This window comes from Chelonia mydas, chromosome 20 (genome assembly GCF_015237465.2).
Source record: "Chelonia mydas isolate rCheMyd1 chromosome 20, rCheMyd1.pri.v2, whole genome shotgun sequence".
Classification (NCBI taxonomy): domain Eukaryota; kingdom Metazoa; phylum Chordata; order Testudines; family Cheloniidae; genus Chelonia; species Chelonia mydas.
Genome location: NC_051260.2, coordinates 13,675,413 through 13,694,528, shown reverse-complemented (window position 1 = coordinate 13,694,528; position 19,116 = coordinate 13,675,413). Strand labels below are relative to the sequence as shown.

General features: G+C 63.1%; 1 protein-coding gene across 2 annotated transcripts; it reads left to right on the top strand.

Moving 5' to 3' along the window:
- The first annotated feature begins 9,068 nt into the window (after positions 1-9,068).
- On the top strand, positions 9,069-18,712 carry PTGER1 (prostaglandin E receptor 1). Of its 2 annotated transcripts, none has more exons than XM_043532904.1 (3): positions 9,069-9,223; positions 15,952-16,837; positions 17,969-18,712. In XM_043532904.1, the coding sequence occupies exons 1-3, from the start codon at positions 9,072-9,074 to the stop codon at positions 18,218-18,220; spliced, it is 1,290 nt and encodes a 429-aa protein (XP_043388839.1). In that variant the 5' UTR covers positions 9,069-9,071; the 3' UTR covers positions 18,221-18,712. The 2 variants fall into 2 exon arrangements, with proteins under 2 accessions (XP_043388839.1, XP_037744055.1); XM_037888127.2 differs by lacking the exon at positions 9,069-9,223 and adding an exon at positions 14,869-15,155.
- The last annotated feature ends 404 nt before the right edge of the window (positions 18,713-19,116 follow it).

Genomic DNA, 19,116 nt, shown 5'->3' with positions numbered 1-19,116 from the left:
GCTGCACTCTGCTCCTTAAAGGAGCAGAACGGGGCTAGGGAGGGCATTCATTCTCTATATGGGATTAATAGCACAATACATATGCTAACAAATGTAAACAAAGGCTTTGCTCAAGTTTGTTGGCATACGTATTGTGCTGTTAAGTTGGTCAGGAATCCTCAAGAGGGGCGGGGTGGGCGGGACGGAAGGTGTTTAAACAGTGTTTCCGATTCCTGCTCCAGCCTCTGGACTATGAACATATACAGGCTGGGAGCTTTCTAACCAAGGGACTGAGGACTTTAAGGTAATTTGGAGCCTTCAAATTTCCTTGATCCTTTGCAGATGGACTTCTGAGTTGGACATGGTGCAGAGACTGTTCTAGCCTCGTTGATTGCTGATTTCTCCCTTGCACTAGACCATGGTCAGATGTCGGCTGACCCTTTCCTACCTGTGGTGTAAGCAACAGAGCCCTGCCTGAGTGGTTTTGTTCTTGCCTCTCCAAATGTCAAAGCCTGTTCCCATTGAACTCAACAGCAAAACTTCTTTCGATTTCAATAGGAGCCGCATTTGGCCCCAAGAGATCAGAGAATGTGATTTTGATCAATTGCTGATCTGTCCAGAGACAGTTCTCATGCCAGGCGGCTTTTGGTTGCCCCTCCTGTATGGCATGCTGAGGAAAATAATAAAACAATTCGGGCGGCAGTTCTAGCAAGATGCACGTGGCACACGCAGTTCTGTGCCTCTTTTCCAGCAAACCCGGCTGGTGCAGCATCTTTGCCTCCCTCGTGCCCAGTGGAGAGCAACGCTTAGGCCTCATCTACACTGAAACTTTCTCGCGCAGGGGTGTGAAAAAACACCCCGCTGAGCAATGCAAGTTTCAGCGCTGTAACGTGCCAGGGTAGACAGGGCCGCAGCGCCGGGAGCTATTCCCCTCCTGGGGGTGGTTTTTTCACCCCTTGTGGGGGGAGCTCTCTCCCAGCACTGGTGCTTTAACGTTGGTAGTGAAGACACACCCTTAGATAAAGGCAAACTGGCAGAAGCCTGGTTTGGCCATAAGGGAGGCACTGATAGGGTGTTCAGGGAAAGTGGGGTGATTCCTTTCTATCATTCTTTCATTTGCAAAGTTTTCAATTTGGGGTGCTGCTGGGTCCTCAATGATCCCTGGAAGTACAGGTGGCACAAGGGGCCAAAAGCATCATTTTACAACTGCAGGTGTTTAACAGATCCAGTTGTAAAATTTTAGAGCAGTAAAGGGGTGGGGGGGTGAGAGTGTGGGGCCCCAGGCTGGGGGCGGGGAGGAGTCACATGAAGGGTCATGTGGGGAGGTCACGTGCCCCCCCTTGTGTCCCTCCCATGGCAAGAAATGATTTCTACTTGCACCACTGGCTCCAATGGAGTGACGCCCGTTTACACTAGCTGGGGACCTGGGTGCGTTGCTCCCAGTTGCTTGCTGACACTGCATCTCCCTCTTCGCTGACAGCAGGGAGGTGACACTGTGGGGAGGGGGTTGAGGCCTACAGAGAGGAGAGGGCTGGTCCAAGGTGACACAGTGAGTCTATTACAGGAGTCCTGACCTGCAACAAACCCTGCTGTAACCACTAGACCCCGCCCCCCTCCCAGAGCTGGGGACAGTGCCCACGAGTCCTGGCTCCCAGACCCCTGCTCTAACCACCAGGCCCCACTGCATTCCAAGCCTGTCCTGGGCGTGCTGGGGAAGAATAACTGGCTAGGCCCTTCCATTAGCCCAGCTATTCGGAGGCCGCTGCTGGAGAGGGAGCTGGGGAAGGGGGTCCTGGGGGGGGAAGGGGGCTTGGAATTGGTTTCTTGGCATGGTAGCCGGCAAGGAGCACCCAAGTCCCGCCCCAGCTGCCGCCTGTCCCTGCCAGTGGGGCATTAGTACTAAGTCCCTTATGTAAATAGAGCCGGGTGGTCAGTCCTGCCGCAGCTCCCCTCTCAGCCACCTCTTCCCCCCCACCCCCTATCTCATGAGCCCCTCCCCACCCTGTCAGGCCTGGGCTCTACACGCTGAATCACCCTGGGTGCCACTGTCTCCCCCACCCCAAAGGGGTCCCAGTGCCAGGGGCTTCTGCAGGGTCCTGTCCTGCTCCTCCCCGGAGGTGCCTGCATTTCCGTGGCTGGGGCAGGACGGACGAGCTTTGGGACCTGCTGGGTCTTTCGCTGTTCACAGTGAGCAGGGGGAAGGGGCCACATGGGCACAGCTGGGTCACAAAGCACCGGGCCAGGGTGAGGGGCCCACTCCCTGCAGCTTGGCGCGGGCTGTCAGCGCCTCAAACACAGAACACAGGGAGCGTCGCTACAGGGCTCACAAGCCATTTAAAGGGGTACGCCTGTATTCGGATACACTACAGGAGCCCAGGGCTGGGATAGCAGGGGCTGCAGGTCGGGATTGAGGGGCATCGGCCGAGCTTTGGGGGAGCCCAGGGCTGGGATAGCAGGGGCTGCAGGTCGGGATTGAGGGGCATCAGCCGAGCTGTGGGGGAGCCCAGGGCTGGGATAGCAGGGGCTGCAGGTCGGGATTGAGGGGCATCAGCCGAGCTGTGGGGGAGCCCAGGGCTGGGATAGCAGGGGCTGCAGGTCGGGATTGAGGGGCACCGGCCGACCTGGGGGGGAGCCCAGGGCTGGGCTAGCAGGGGCTGCAGGTCAGGATTGAGGGGCACTGGCAGAGCTGGGGCTCAGAGGTCAGTCACTTCAGGGATGGGCAGTGCCTGGAAATATCGGGGCTGGGTCACCATGGCCTGCTCTGTTCTTGGTCTCTCTGCCGGAGGCGGGGGAGGAAGTCTATGGTGGAGTCTAGACCTGGGCCAGTACCCCCTGAATGCAGGGGGATGGTCCCACCTGGCCATGTCTGGTGCCTGCCCCTGCCATGCTGGGGCTCTTAGGGACCCCCCACCTCGCTGCCATGATGCAGGGCAGCGCTGGCCCTTCAGAGCCATCAAGGGAGGTAAATCAACCCTGACTTTACTGGGCAGCTGGGAAATCTCCCAGGCTGGCACCTGCTTGGATGGGATTCAAATACCACAGAGAGCAATAGCGAGCACTGGAGAAATTCCCCCATCCACCTGGACCAGTACCCCTCAATCCCGACTCGCAGCCCCCTGCTTGCCCAGCCCTGGATGCCCCCCAACCTGCAGCTCTGTCAGTGCCCATACACACCCCTCCACCTTCCCATGCATCTACCCCCATCCCTTAGACCCCTGTCTATCCCCCATCCACCAGCTCACCTATCCCCACACAGCTGATGGATCCAACTCCATACCCCCCCCACCATCCCCATAACTACCCCTCTACCCTGCCCCCTCACCCCATAAGAATGGCCACACTGGGGCAGCCCAATGGTCCAGCTAGCCTAGTGGCCTGTCTCTGACAGTGGCTGGTGCCAGATGCTGCAGAGGGAATGAACAGAACAGAGCAATTAGCGTGTGATCCATCATCGTCCAGTCCCAGCTTCTGGCCGTCAGAGGTTTAGGGACACCCAGAGCATGGGGCTGCCTCCCTGACCATCTCGGCTAATCGCCATTGATGGACGTGTCCTCCTGGAACTTATCTGGGTGTTTTTTTACTCCAATTATACTTTTGGCCTTCACAGCATCCCCTGGCAACATCCTGGTTTTGGTTTGTTTTGCTGCCCATTGATTTCATTGCGTGACCCCGGTTCTTCTGTTATGAGAAGGAGAAAATAACACTTCCTCGGTCACTTTCTCCACATTGAGCCTGATTGTATAGACCCTCTGGCACTTCCCCCCTTAGTCATCTCTTTTCCACAATCCCAGGCCTGTTAATCTCTCCTCATACGGAAGCTGTTCCATCCCCCTGATCATTTTTGTTGCCCACTTTCCCCAATTCTAATATAGCGTCTTTGAGACGGGGCGACCAGAGCTGCACCCAGTATGCAAGGTGTGGGCGCACCATGGATTTATAGAGTGGCATTGTGATATTTACTGTCATCTTATCTAGCCCTTTCCTAATGGTTCCCAACACTGTGTTCACTTTTTCGACAGCCGCTGCACATTGAGTGAAAGTTTTCAGAGAACTCTCCACAATGACTCCAAGATCCCTTTCTTGAGAGGGAACAGCTAATTTAGACCCCATCATTGTATATGTATAGTTGAGATGATGTTTTCCAATGTGCCTTACTTTGGATTTATCAACACTGAATTTCATCTGCCATTTTGTTGCCCCGTCACCCAGTTTTGTGAGATCCTTTTGTAGCTCTTCGCAGTCTGCCTGGGACTTATCTATCTTGAGTAATTTTGTATCATCTGCAAACTGCCACCTCACTGGTTACCCCTTTTCCCAGTTCATTTATGACTATGTTGGACAGCGCTGGTCCCAGGACAGATTCTGGGGGGGCCACGCTATTTACCTCTCTCCACTTTGAAAACTGCCCATTTATTCCTAGCCTTCCTTTCCTATCTTTTAACCAGTTACTGATCCTTGAGAGCACCTTCCCTCTTACCCCATGGCAGCTTACTTTGCTTAAGAGCCTTTGGTGAGGGACCTTGTCAAAGGCTTTCTGAAAGTCCAAGTACACTATATCCTCCGGATCCCCCTTCTCCATGTTTGTTGACCCCCACAAAGATTCTAATAGATTGGTGAGGCATGATTTCCCTTTACAAGAGCTGTGTGGACTCTTTACGTTTATCTCTGTGGGATAGTTCTGTTCTTTACTACAGTTTCAGCCAATTTGCCTGGTACTGAAGTTGGGCTTTACCAGCCTGTATTTGCCAGGATCATCTCTGGGGCCTTTTAAAAAAATTAGCATCACATTAGCAATCCACCGATCATCTGGTCCAGAGGCTGATTTAAGTGGCAGGTTACATACCACAATTAGTAGTTCTGCAATTTTTATTTGAGCTCCTTCAGAACTCCTGGGTGAATCCCATCTGGCCCTGGTGTCTTATTACTGCTTAAGTTACCAATTTGTTCCAAACTCACCTCTACTGACACCTCAGTCTGGGACAGGTCCTCAGATATGTGACCGCTAAGAAGAATGGCTCAGGCATGGGAATCTCCCTCACAGCCTCTGCAGTGAAGACGGATTCAAATAATCCATTTAACTTCTCTGCAATGGCCTTGTTTTCCTTGAGTGCTCCTTTAGCACCGCGATCATCCAGTGGCCCCATTGCTTGTTTGGCTTCCTGCTTCTCACGCACCTAAAACAATGTTTGCTGTTAGTTTTTGTGTCTTTTCCTAGTTGCTCTTCAAATACTTTTTCACCCTAATTATACTTTTACACTTGACATGCCGGAGTTTATGTTCCTTTCTATTTCCCACAGTGGGATTTGACTTTGAGTTTTTAAAGGATGCCTTTGGCCTTTAACTGCCTCTTTCACTCTGTTGTTTAGCCACTGGGGCATTTTGTTTTTTGTTTTAGTTTATCCTCACACTGTTTGTTTTTTTCAACTGGGGCTACACATTTAGCTTAAGTCTCCGTGAGGGTATTTCTAAAAGGTGGCCATGCAGCTTGCAGGCGTTTCACCCTTGGGACTGCTCCGCTGAATGTCCCTTTAACTCGGGTTTGTGGCATTCCCCTTTTTGAGGTTAAATGCTGCAGTGGTGGGGGTGGGGTTGTCCTTTGGTATTTGTCCTCTGCCCCCACCTCACAAGGGTGTTAAATGTCATGCCATTCTGGTTGCTGTTACCGAGCAGTTCAGCTCTAATATCAAGCCCCTTAGGAGCTGTCTGGTCCTTTTCTGGCCCCAGGGGGCCGGGGGGATTAGTTGGGGGGGGTGTCCCCGTGTGGTCTCTCCTTTCTGCCCCCAGCTCATCCCAGCCCTTCCCCCATCTTGGAGCCGGTTGCAGGGCTCGGATTTCCTCAGCATCTCTCTCTGGGGCCCTGACCAGGGGGGAGGGGAGGGGTGGTCCTTAAACAACCCCCCCCCCCACTTCCCCACCCCCTGCACCCTGTCACAATGCATCAAGCCGGGAGGCCCGAGGGGAAATTGCCATGCCACAGGGGCCATGTATCCAAGGGGGGCAGGAGAAAGGCTGCCCAGTCCCCTACCCTGGGGGAGGGGGTGAGTAACAGGTTCAACATGGAATCAACTGCCTGCTACCCCCAGGGGGTGCTCTCCACTGGGATTGGCATGGGGCAGGGTATGGGGAGGAGACAGTCAATAAAGCCTGCCCCTTCCACAGTGACCCCCAGTACCTCCCCCCAGCCAGGCGACCCCCTTATCAGGCCTCCTGCACCTCAGTCCGCTGCCCCCAGTCCTGCCTGGGCACACATGAGGTTGTGTGTTGGCTCCTACAGGGCCCTCAGGTCACATGGGGTGCAGAGCCATTACCCCCATTACAGCCGATGGGAAACTGAGGCACCAAGCGGGGTCTGCCCCCAGCATCACCCTGCAGGGCAAGGGCAGAGTTGGGAATAGAACCCAGGTGTCCTGATGCCCGGGCACTGGGCAGGGGATCCCTGTATAAACAACCCCCAGACCCACCCCAGAGATGGCTGCATCCCCACGTTGGGTGAGGGACCCCTGTGTAACATCTGTTGAGTCATCTGGTGTCTCACAATTATGTGAAATTCTCATAGTCTGCCCCCCCAGCCCACCCACATCCCCCAGAATTCCTCCCCCTGTAGAAAACCCTCCACCATCCCCCCACTTAAGCCCTGAGATGTTTGTGTTGCAGATATGCTCCATCTGGGCCCTTAGCCAAGACCCCCTCCTCCCATCTGATGCCAGGAACCAAGTCAATTCGGGGGCGGTGGGGGGGGCTCGCCCCTTGCTGAGAGCGTTGGCGCTTGACCATAAACAGCCTGTCTGGATCTGCAGGGCAGGGGCTCACCAGGGGCACTCACCGCTCGCAGTCAGTGCTGGCCCCCAGCATGACCCTAGGGGGCGCTGTGCTGCAGGGAGCAGGGTGCTCAGTAGGGGGCGCCGTGCTGCAGGGGGCGGGGTGGGGGCTCAGCAGGGGGCACTGTGCTGCAGGGAGCAGGAAGCTCAGCAGGGGGCGCTGTGCTGCAGGGAGCGGGGGGCTCAGTGGGGGGGCCGTGCTGCAGGGAGCGGGGGGCTCAGCAGGGGGCGCTGTGCTGCAGGGAGCCGGGGTCTCAGTGCGGGGGCCGTGCTGCAGGGAGCGGGGGGCTCAGTAGGGGGCGCTGTGCTGCAGGGAGCGGGGGTCTCAGTGGGGGGGCCATGCTGCAGGGAGCAGGGTGGGGGCTCAGCAGGGGGCGCTGTGCTGCAGGGGGCGGGGTGGGGGCTCAGCAGGGGGCGCTGTGCTGCAGGGAGCAGGCAGCTCAGCAGGGGGCGCCGTGCTGCAGGGAGCGGGGGCTCAGTGGGGGGGGCTGTGCTGCAGAGAGCGGGGGGCTCAGTGGGGGGGCCGTGCTGCAGGGAGCGGGGGGCTCAGCAGGGGGCGCTGTGCTGCAGGGGGCGGGGGTGGATCGTGTCACCTGCTTCCCAGGGCACAGACCCAGACAGTCTGCGAGTGGCTGAGCTGGGGGGGTCGGTCCCTGCTGGCGACCTGCTCCCAGTTTCCACTGTTTGTACTGGAGACGCTGCATTGTTACTATGTAAATAGCCCCTGGGGCCGCGAGCCACCAGCTGGGCGCGGAGACACCCCGGGGAAGCCGGGCTGCTGCAGGGAGCGGGGCAGTTCGTGGGACTCAGTCTGGGGCGGGGGTTTGAGGGGCTCGGTGCGGGGGGCGTGCTGCAGGGAGTGGGGGGGTTGAGAGGGTCGGGGGGGCATGCTGCAGGGAGTGGGGGGTTGGGGGACTCGGTGGGGGGGCATGCTGCAGGGAGTGGGAGGGTTGAGGGGCTTGGTGCGGGGGGCATGCTGCAGGGAGTGGGGGGTTGGGGGACTCGGTGGGGGGGCGTGCTGCAGGGAGTGGGGGGAGCCATGCTGCAGGGAGTGTGTGTGGGGGGGGGGACCCATGCTGCAGGGAGTGTGTTTGGCACTCGGTGTGGGGGGGGGAGCCATGCTACAGTGGGAGGGTTGAGGGGCTCTGTGGGGGGGACCATGCTGCAGGGAGTGGGGGGGTTGAGGGGCTCGGTTGGGGGGCGTGCTACAGGGAGTGGGAGGGTTGAGGGGCTCTGTGGGGGGGCATGCGACAGGGAGTGGGGGGCCTGGTGAGCAGGCTCTGTTCATGGCAGACCCCCCAGCACACACACCCAGGGCTGCCTGTGTGTCAGGCCAGGCATCACCTCAGTTAATTCTCTTTGGCCTCCCAAACACCTCCCCCGCCCCCCGCTCTGCTGGAGACAGGATTTTCCTTCCCCATCCTGTTCTACTGCGCTGCCGTGGGGCGGCCCCAGCCCAGAGGTGGCTGCATCACCGGGGGAGTGTCCCGTGGGGGTTACTCAGCAGAGCCGCGAGGCTGCTGGGGCCTTCCCCTTGGAGACGTCTGAGCCACAGAGCCAGCGGCTCAGGTTTGCCGCGGACTCTGAGCCTGGCCACAGCCCATGGCAGACGGCCAGGTTATGCCACCAGCCGCAGCCCCTCCTCCCCCGCACCCTCCCCTCCCCCACCACAGCCCCCCCTGCAACTCACCTCACTCCACCACGGCCCCCTGCCACCTGCCCCCCCTCCACAGCCCCCCCCCACCCTACAACCTGCCTCTTGCCACAGACACCCCTCTCCACACACCCCTCCAATCTGGGCACCAAATCAAAGGAAACGACAGGGTGACTCATTCACACATTCCAGCCCCCACCGCAGCTCGGGAATGGGCCGGGCAGCCTGGCAGAGAGCACACCCCCCACCGCCCCCAGCTCTGCCGGTGCCCCTCAAGCCTGACCCCCAGCCCCCCGCTAGCCCCGCCCTGCCCCCAGCTCTGCCGGTGCCCCTCAAGCCCGACCCGCAGCCCCCCGCTAGTCCTGCCCTGCCCCCAGCTCTGCCGGTGCCCCTCAATCCTGACCCGCAGGCCCCTGCTAGCCCAGCCCTCCCCCCCCAGCTCTGCTGGTGCCCCTTAATCCTGGTCTGTCTCTTCTACTCTGTGACCTTCTGTCCCCTGATTCTGCTGGCCTGACCCAAGTTGGCTCAAATTGACACCGGTCCCTGGCTGGTACGTCGTCCCTTCCCTAAACATTGCTGAGAAGCGGGAGAACCCAGCTCCCATTTGGCCTGGAACTGCCATGTGTCTGGCAGCCACCCCCCTGCCAGCGGGTCCTGGCTGCAGGCCCCTCCCTGCACCCCCAGCTGCGCGGGATCCAGGCACCCCGGCTTCAGCACCCTGCAGACAGCCAGCGCCTGGAGTCATGAGCTGCGCATCCCAGTCCCAGGCCAGGTAAGCCCTATGCCCCCTCCCTCGCTGCCTTGGCCCATCGTGCCCCCCACCCTTGCCCATGTGCCCCTGCCCCTCCCCCAGCCCTGGCCCATGCGCCAGCCCAGCCCATGCAACCCCCTGCCCTGCTCTATGCATCCCCCCACCCCCCGTCCATGCGCCCCCCACCGCCCCAGCCCGTGCGCCCCGCTCCCCAGCATGTGTCCCCCCCCAAAGGGGAGGAGGCTGCGTGATCTGTTCATGCCAATGGGCCGTGTGTGAAAGGACCTGGATGGGAGGCTGGGTCCCGGCGTGGGTGCAGCCCGGGGCAGGTGCCGCAACCAGCCGCTCGCCCGGCCCCGCATGAGCTCATGGCTGCGGAGCTCCATTACCCATTACCGCGGCCTGCAGCCATTAGCGCTAATGGGCTCCGTGTAGGGCGGCTCTGCCGGGAAACGCCGCCAGCTGGAGCCTGGGCACGGCAGGGCCGGGCGCCACCTCGCCCCACGCGCGGCAACAGCTGGGCAGGTCCAAGAGGCTCCTGCCCCACACCCCACAGCGCCCCTTGCTGGCTGGGGCCGGGCTGGTGTGAGCGCTCCCTGCAGCATGGGAGGGGTCACGGTGCTGGGCTGCAGCTCTGGGCCTGGGCTGGGAACTGGGGACACTGGGGTCCCCCCAGGTCCTGATTCCACCCACCTCACTACTAGCCACCCCCTCTCCCCTGCCTGCTTTGCCCCCAGCCTAGCCCATCCCACCCAGTGTCCCTGGCTCACTCTGCGTGCCAGGAACCCCCATGGGACTCGATTCCTGGGTGCTCAGTGGTTTTCCACAGACATGTTGGGGGTTGGGGGGGGACCTGTTACCTCCCCCCACCTCCCCCATGACCCTCTCCCTTCCCCTGCCCTCCCCACCCCCACCCCCCGTAGTCCCCTGTCTCCCCTGTAACTCCTCCTTCCCCATCTCCCGCTCAGGCCCCTCCCCCAGCTGTCCTTGGCACCCTCCCCCTTCCCATCACCCAACACCAAGGCCAAGACCCCCCAAGGCATCGAGGTTGGCCCAGGCCAGAGAGATGCGACTGTGCAGGGCTCACCCAATCCCACCAGGGGGCGCTGTGGGGTGAGGGCAGTAGTGCTGGCTGTGGGGGTGGACATCCATGAGCCCCTCCCTCTCAGGCACCCCCAAAGCCTTGGCTGGGGGTGGGCGGCAAGTCAATCCCCCATTGCACATGTTAGGGCCATTGCAGCTGGCCCTGTCAGAGGCAGGATACCGGGTTAGATGGGCCCATTCCTGGGTCATTATGTACCCAGCACTCCAGCGGCTGGCACTGGTTCCTGGCTTCACCGAGCCATGGCCCCTCAGCCCAGGAACCTGCCGGTTAGCTGCACCCATATGAAGCTGATAACCCACAAGGGGCCATGGTGTCCCGGCTACCAGGCATCCCCCTGCCCCACCTGCCAGGTGCTGGGCTCAGCCTGTGCCCCACGGCATTGCCCTCCAGGGGCTTAAGCTGGGTCTGCAGACTGGCTAGTGTAGACGGAACCCACTCCCGAGTCACGACGGCTCTCCATCCCAGAATGCACTGCTCCCCCTTCCAGTGCTTCTCTGCCGCCTGCTGATGCATGATGGGAGAGCAGCCTGGATTTTCCCACAATGCACATGGCCAAATGTAAGTCAGGGCGGAGGCATAAGGACGGTGTGGGCACCACTCCTGCCCAGAGATGGTGCTCGCTCACCGAGGGGTGTGCCCTAACCCCCGCGCCCGCTCAGCACAGGGGTCTTGGGCCTGGACATGGGCGCTTGCCCTGCCGTGGATGGGGCCCCACTGGGGCAGGACTCACATGGCTCCCAGCATGGCGCTGGCCCCCGCTGCCCCCTTCTCCGAGTCCCACCTGCTGCCATGCCAGACACCAGGGGAAGGGGTGGCCAGGGGATGGGAGACCCTGCTGGCGCTGTTCAGCAGAGTGACGGGCTGCCGTTCATGGCCCCGCACAGGGGGTCACTGGGGGGGCAACACAGCCTGGAAACAGAACGCTAACCCCATTCACAGCCAGCCAGCCCGGTCTGTCCCTGTCCCCAGCCAGCCCTCACTACCCCCATCCCCGTCCCCAGCCAGCCCCGTCTGTCCCTGTCCCCGTCCCCAGCCAGCCCCCTCTGTCCCAGTCCCCAGCCAGCCCCGTCTGTCCCCGTCCCCAGCCAGCCCCGTCTGTCCCAGTCCCCAGATAACCCCGTCTGTCCCCATCCCTGTCCCCAGCCAGTCCAGTCTGTCCCCGTGCCCAGCCAGCCCCATCTGTCCCTGTCCCCAGCCAGCCCTGTCTGTCCCATCCCCGTCCCCAGCCAGCCCCATCTGTCCCCGTCCCCAGCCAGCCCCATCTGTCCCCATCCCCGTCCCCAGCCAGCCCCATCTGTCCCCGTCCCCAGCCAGCCCCATCTGTCCCCATCCCCATCCCCAGCCAGCCCTGTCTGTCCCCGTCCCCAGCCAGTCCGGTCTGTCCCTGTCCCCAGCCAGCCCTGTCTGTCCCTGTCCCCAGCCAGCCCCGTCTGTCCCCATCCCTGTCCCCAGCCAGCCCCGTCTGTCCCCGTGCCCAGCCAGCCCCGTCTGTCCCTGTCCCCAGCCAGCCCTGTCTGTCCCCATCCCCGTCCCCAGCCAGCCCTGTCTGTCCCTGTCCCCAGCCAGCCCCATCTGTCCCCATCCCCGTCCCCAGCCAGCTCCGTCTGTCCCCATCCCCATCCCCAGCCAGTCCGGTCTGTGCCCATCCCCAGCCAGCCCCATCTGTCCCTGTCCCCAGCCAGTTCGGTCTGTCCCTGTCCCCAGCCAGCTCTGTCTGTCCCCATCCCTGTCCCCAGCCAGTCCCATCTGTCCCTGTCCCCAGCCAGCCCTGTCTGTCGCAGTCCCCAGATAACCCCATCTGTCCCGATCCCTGTCCCCAGCCAGCCCCGTCTGTCCCCATCCCTGTCCCCAGCCAGCCCCGTCTGTCCCCATCCCTGTCCCCAGCCAGTCCAGTCTGTCCCCGTCCCCAGCCAGCCCCGTCTGTACCCGTCCCCAGCCAGCCCTGTCTGTCTCCATCCCCGTCCCCAGCCAGTCCGGTCTGTCCCTGTCCCCAGCCAGCCCCGTCTGTCGCCATCCCCGTCCCCAGCCAGCCCCGTCTGTCCCCATCCCCGTCCCCAGCCAGCCCCGTCTGTCCCCATCCCCGTCCCCAGCCAGTCTGGTCTGTCCCCATCCCCATCCCCAGCCAGCCCGGTCTGTCCCCATCCCCAGCCAGCCCCATATGTCCCCATCCACAACCAGCCCCATCTATCCCCATCACCAGGGAACTGCATCTATTTCCATCCCCAGCCAGCCCCATCTATCCCCGTCCCCAGATAACCTTGTCTATCCCCTTCCCCAGCCAGCACTGTCTGTCCTCATCCCCATCCCCAGCTAATCCCATCTGTCCCCATCCTCAGACAACCTGTGTATCCCCGTCCCCAGCCAGCCCCATCTATTCCCATCCCCAGCCAGCCCCGTCTGTCCCCGTCCCCAGCCAGCCCCATCTATTCCCATCCCCAGCCTGCCCCAGCTATCCCCGTCCCGAGCCAGCCCCGTCTATCCTTGTCCCCAGCCAGCCCCGTCAGTCCCCATTCCCAGCCAGACCCATCTAACCCTGTCCTCTGCCATCCCCATCTGTCCCTGTCCCCAGCCAGCCCCGTCTAGCCCCTTACCCCACCCCCCAGCTATTGCTTGATCTGTCACCTTAAACCTTTGTCTGTCTCTCTCCTACCCTTTGCTAAGGTATTCTCAAGAGCTGGTAGACCTCTTGGTGTGTGCCGGGTGCTGGGCTGTGCCGGGGCAGTGGGGCTGAGCATAGGGCCGGAGATATACCAGGACGGTGGGGCTGGGCTGGGCCTGTTGACAGTCACCATGTTGCTCTCGGAGCCGCTTTCCTCACCAGGCCAGTGCAGTGGCACCATGGGCAGTGGCGGGCTCTCCGGGTCAGTGCCTGGATCCCTGGGCCAGCAGGATGGGGGAGCCACTGGGCTCTTCCCAGGCAGAGATGAGAGCTTGGGGCCATGGCAGCCCCCAGTGGTTTCAATTCTCCAGCTCTGAGGCACCAGGGACCTGTGATCCATGGAGCTCGTCAGTGCCCAGGGACCTGTCCCGGCTGGAGCTGTTCAGATCTCACTGGGCTGGGGGTAAACAGCGACTGGCAGGAACTGATGCCACCCACAGGCCTCATGCAGAGTCTCCTTCCTTCCCTGGCCTAGAGGTCGTTCAGCTGAAAGGTCTCGGGACTCTTTAAAGGGGGCTGGGACTCAGGACTCCTGGGTTCTATCCCCAGCCCTGGGAGAGGAGTGTGAACAGGCCGGGCCGTTGGGTGACTTTCCCCTGGAGCACATCTTCCCTGCAGTGTTTTGTAACCCGCCTGGGGTGATGACACAGCAGGGGCTGCTGGCCCCAGGCACTGTCCTTGGCATCTAATGGCCACAGTGCCCCATGGGGAACAGGGCTGTGTGGCTCCAGGCTCTGAGTTCCAGAGCACCCGAGCTCCGAGCAGCCCTGACACCCAGGGGATGGGCGAGGCAGGAGGCTCCAGCCAGAGCAGAGAAATGGTCCATCTCAGCCTGGATTGAAGGACAGCGTTGCTTAGGGAATAGAGCCCTGGGACTCAGGACACCTGGGTTCTGTTCCTGACTGCCCATGGGCAAGTCCTTTCCCCTTGCTGCATCTCAGTGTGCCCGCCCAGCCCCCCCCCCCCAGGGTAGGAATGTGTCACCTCCCTGCGTCTGTGGGCCTGTGAGCTCGGTTCCATCGGCCCAAGGGGCCCATCTGCCCTGGTATCCCTCCACCCTGCAGAGCCCGCAGCCCCAGTGGGTGGCATGCTGCATACAATGTGCCTGCTAGGACCCTCCATGGACTGGGGCACCAGACAGGTTCCAGTGGCATGGGGCAGGGTGCCATAGGGGACACACCCCATAGGCAGGGTAACATGGGGCAGGGTGGCACAGGACACACATCGTAGGCAGGGGCAGGGTGGCATGGGACAAGGTGCCATAGGAGATATGCCCTAGGCAGGGTGGCATGGGGCAGGGTGGCACATGGGATGTGGCATGGGCAGGGTGCCATGGGGCAGGGTGAAATGGCAGTTATGCCCTAGGCAGAGTGCCATGGGGCAGGATAGCACAGGAGATATGCCCTAGGCAGGGTGGCATGAGGCTGAGTGCCATAGGGGACACACCCTGTAGGCAGGAGCAGGGTGCCATGGGGGACATGGACTGGACAGGGTGACACTGGGACAGGGTGGGACAGGACGGCATGGGGGCATAGGGGACATACCCTGTAGGCTGGGCCAGGGTGGCATGGGGCAGGGTGGCACAGGACCCACCCCATAGGCAGGGGCAGGGTGACGCATCCCTTACACAGGGTGGCTCGTGCCCGGAACATGGAACAAGCCAGAGGGTGTCAGCTGGCTCCATTGCCGGGAGCTGGGCGCCCCCCGTCCAGCCCAGCACCGCCGGGCCGCTTGGCAGCTGGGGTCACCCCCTCCCTGGGAGCTGTGGGGCGGGAGCCCGTGCGCCGAGCTGGGCACGGGGGGTGGGGCGCGCCCCCTGGCGGCGGCCCGGCGCTCCCCCCCCCTCCCCCCCGCGGACGGAGCGGGGCCGGGCGCAGGGGGGCGCTCGGGGGCGCAGCGCTCCGGTCCCTACGCACGGCCGGCCGGGGAGGCAGAGCGCAGCACGGCGGGACCCCGGGGCTGGTACTCGCCCCACCGGGGAAGGCGGCTGCCGAGGCGCGGGGCGGGAGGTCTCCGAGCGGGTCCCGAGCCCTGCGCCCCCCGACGGGGCGTCGATCCCTCGGCCAGGGCGGCTCCGTCTCTGCCCCGTTCGCAGCCGGGACGGGGCGCGGGGGGCCCGGACGCGCGGTCCCTCCGGGGCGAGCGATCCGGCCGCTTGGGAGTGGGGCGCGGGGGTGCCTCTGAGCACGGTAAGGGGGCGAGGGCCCCACGGCAGCACCGCTGGGCCGTCTCGGGGGGGGGGGTCCGGACTGCTGGCCCCGGAATGGGGGGCCTGATGGGGGGGTGAATGAAACAGAATCGCCCCCCCCCCCCCGTACCGACCGGGACTGGTGCTGAGCTCCGATCTGCTCTTTGCAGGGGGGAAAGGGGGCTGGGTGCCAGGGCCCCTCGGTTCATTCCCCTGCTCGGGGGGGGGGGGGGTCTAGAGCGAGGGAAGGGGGGTTTCTGGGAGTCTGGGTTCTCCTCTCTCTGCTCCCCCAAGAGTCACCCCTGGGCTGTCTGCAGCCCAGCGACCCAGTGCCAGGGGGCGTCTCCCGTGGGGCCACACGGGGTTCCCGCGGGGGTTCGTTCCCCGGGCTCAGGGGAGGCAGTGGCAAGAGGGGCCAGTCCTGCTCCTTGGTGCCAGTCCACAGCGGCACCCTGGGCTCTACCAGCGCTGCCCTGCCTGACCGGGGGCCAGTCGCCCCGCCAGCCCCGGGTTCAAATGTCCTGAAAGTTGGGGGAACCCCACAGAGCCAGGAAACGTGCCCCGATTCCCCCATTTCCTCTCCCCCCCAGCTCCAAACTCCTGTCCCCACCCCAGCAGGCCTGGGGGCGGGGGTAAATGAGAGCCCACAGCTCCCTCTGGAACCAGCAGAGGGCGCCTCCCTCAGTGCGGGGAGGGGGAGGGGACCGTGGGGTTCAGCCCCCAGCGTGTGGGGGCATTGCCGGGGCCTAGTGGCAGTGGCTCTCCCCTGATTCCCATCTCTCTCCACCCTCCCACAGATGCCCATGGCTGGTGCCAGCTGCAGACACTGCTGAGAGGATGTTCACCAGCCACCCACCCAACACCTCCCTGCTGGGGGCGCCCTGCAGCCCCGGGGCACCCCTCCCCATGCCTGTTGGCGGCTTGCGGCTGGGGAACTCCTCGGGGGGCCAAGGGGGGCCCTCGCCAGCCATGCCCATCTTCTCCATGATGCTGGGCGCTGTCTCCAACGTGGTGGCCCTGGCCATCCTGGCGCAGTCCTACGCCCGCTTCCGGCGCCGCTCCAAGGCCACCTTCCTGCTCTTTGCCAGCAGCCTGGTCATCACAGACTTCGCCGGGCACGTCATCCCGGGCGCCTTCGTGCTGCGGCTCTACGCCACCCGGCTGAAATGGGACGCCATGGACAGCACCGGCGCCATGTGCCAGTTCTTCGGCGCCTGCATGGTCTTCTTCGGCCTGTGCCCGCTCTTCCTGGGCTGCGTCATGGCGGTGGAGCGCTGCGTGGGGGTGACGCGCCCGCTGCTCCACGCCTCGCTGGTCACCTCTGTCCGGACCAAACTCACCCTGCTGGGGCTCTGGGGCTCCGCCCTGGGCATCGCCCTGCTGCCCATCTTCAGCTTCGGGAGCTACACCATCCAGTACCCGGGCACCTGGTGCTTCATCAAGGTGCAGCCAGCGGAGAGCTGGCGCGAGGTGACCTTTGCCTTGCTCTTCTCCCTGCTGGGCCTGGCCTCCCTGCTGGTCGCCCTGGTCTGCAACACCCTGAGCGGGGTCACCCTGGTGCGGGCGCGGCTGCGGACCCAGCGCAAATGCGGGCAGCGGCGCGCCAAGGCCCACGACATCGAGATGGTGGTGCAGCTGGTGGGCATCATGGTCGTCTCCTGCATCTGCTGGAGCCCTATCCTGGTGAGTGAGGGGGTAGGGTGAGGGCCATGGAATACAATGGGGTCCCCCCCAGTGCCATGGGATGTAGTGGGAGGGTTGCCTCAGGAGTGCAAGGTTGGAGGGATTTCCCTGGGGGTCAGGGTGCAAGGGGGTTCCCCATGGGTGTAGGGTGGGCTCCTTGGGGGTCAGGCTGAAGGGGGGATTCCCATGAGCGCAGGGTTGGGGGTTCTCTCTGCAGGGACAGGGTGCAGTTTGGAGGTGTTCTCCAAGGGTGTAGGGCTTGGGGGGGGTTCCCTGCAGGGACAAGGTACACTGGGGGGGTTCCCCATGGGTGCCGGGTTTTGGGGTTCCCGGGGGGGGAGGGGTTCTCCACAGGTGCAGGGTTTGGGGGTTCCCTGGGGGGGCAGGGGGGTTCCCCATGGGTGCAAGGTTTGGAGGTTCCTGGGGGGACAGGGGGGTTCCCCATCTGTGCCGGGTTTACCCCATTTCAGCCCCTCCCCCCGTGGGGGCTGCCCTGGAAAAGGCTGGGGCTGGCCGGGCGGTGGTGGGGAGCCCAGGTGATGCCGGAGCCCCAGTCGGCACCATCTTGATTCCCCCACCCCCCGGGGGAGGATTGCCCCCGGGGCCCTGACCTCGGGGTGCGGGGGGTGCTAGGCTGATGCAGCAGCGCCCTCGTGTGGTTGGTGGCTGGTAACTGCACAGTCACGCTTGGCTCCAGCTGTACATGCTGCAGGGTCCCCCCCCCGAACTGTCTGGGGTGAGCAGATCAGGTTGGAGGTGGGTCAGGTTGGGAGGGGAGCGGGATGAAGCCGTGGGGCGGCGGGCTCAGGATGTGGGGAGGGGGATCGGGCTGTTGGGAGGTCAGGTTTGGGGGATGAGGCTGTTGGGGGGCTCAGGATGTGGGGAGGGGTACAGGGCTGTTGGGGGGGGCTCAGGTTGGGAGGGATTGGGTTGTTGGGGGGGCTCAGATTGGGGGCTCGGGCTGTTGGGGGGCTCAGGGTGGGAGTGGAGGGGAATGAGGTGGGGGGGGGCTCAGATTGAGGGTCAGTCCCAGAGATTTAGGGCCAGAGAAGGGGTGAGGGGCCAGAGTCAAGCCCCCCCGCAAGCTCCTGGGCGCCCCCCCTCACCGCCATGCCCCTCCCTCCCCTGCAGATCTTCGTGGTGCTGGCGGTGGGTGACAGGGCCGGCTCGCTGAGCTACCAGAAGCTCCTGCTGCTGGGCGTGCGCCTGGCCTCCTGGAACCAGATCCTGGACCCCTGGGTGTACATCCTGCTGCGCCGGGCCGTGCTGCGCAAGCTCTGCGGGGTGCTGTGCCGCCAGCCGCCGGGCAAGGGCAGCCGCTTCGAGCGCTGGGAGATCAGCTCCTTCCACAGCTCCGAGCGCAGCATGGTCGGCCGCTCGTAGGCGCCCCTGTGCCCCTGGCAGCGCCTTGGCACCGGCGCCGGCTGGAGAGGCGCTCGGGAGGAGGGGGGGGACGTTGGACGCTTCTGGGGCGGACGATGGTGCCGCACCCGCCTGGGGGGGGCCCCCCCGCTGCAGCGGTGGCAGGAGCTGAGCCAGATGGAAATTTGGGGCAGGGGCCATAGGTGTCTTACTCCTGCTTCCCTGCCTGCAGGAATGGTGCTGCCAGGGCCCACCCAGCTCCTGGCTCGAAGCAAGAGGCACCTTGGAAATGGGGCGACAGGTTGCACAGGTGTTTGGGCATGCGCGGGGGGGTGGTGGCGCACAATGCCATGGTGAAATGCGGCAGTGGTCGTGCAGGGTGGTTTGTACTCAGAGGACCTGGCCTGAGAGGTAGCAGGGCCTAGTGGTTATGCCATCAGCCTGCACATCAGGACACCGGGGTTCTGAGCAAACCATGGCTTGGGGGAGCTCAGGGCCTGGGTCACTCCAGGGAAGCAGCATATTGAACCAGGCCTGTTTAACATTTGGGGAAACTGAGGCACAGTGAAAGGAGGTGATAGCACCAGTCTAGCAGGGCCCACCTGCCGGGGCTTCCTGCTGCCCTGGCCGAATCCATTCTGCCTCTCTCAGTCCCCTGGAGGGGATTCGTCTTCGCTTCCTGGCCTGGCGTGGGCAGCGTTGGGATGTGGCTGTTAGAAAGCTGCCGTGTCCCACCCCAGAGGTGACTGCATGCCAGTGCCGAGCAAGGGTTTCCTGTAGAAAGAGCCCCCGCACACACCCCAGAGGTGGCTGCATCTCCGTGGGGCTGTGTATACTGCATGAAGTGCCCACAGCTTGCTCTCGACTCAGGGGACAGCTTCCCCCTTGCACCAGGCCACCCTCCCTGTTCACAGGCC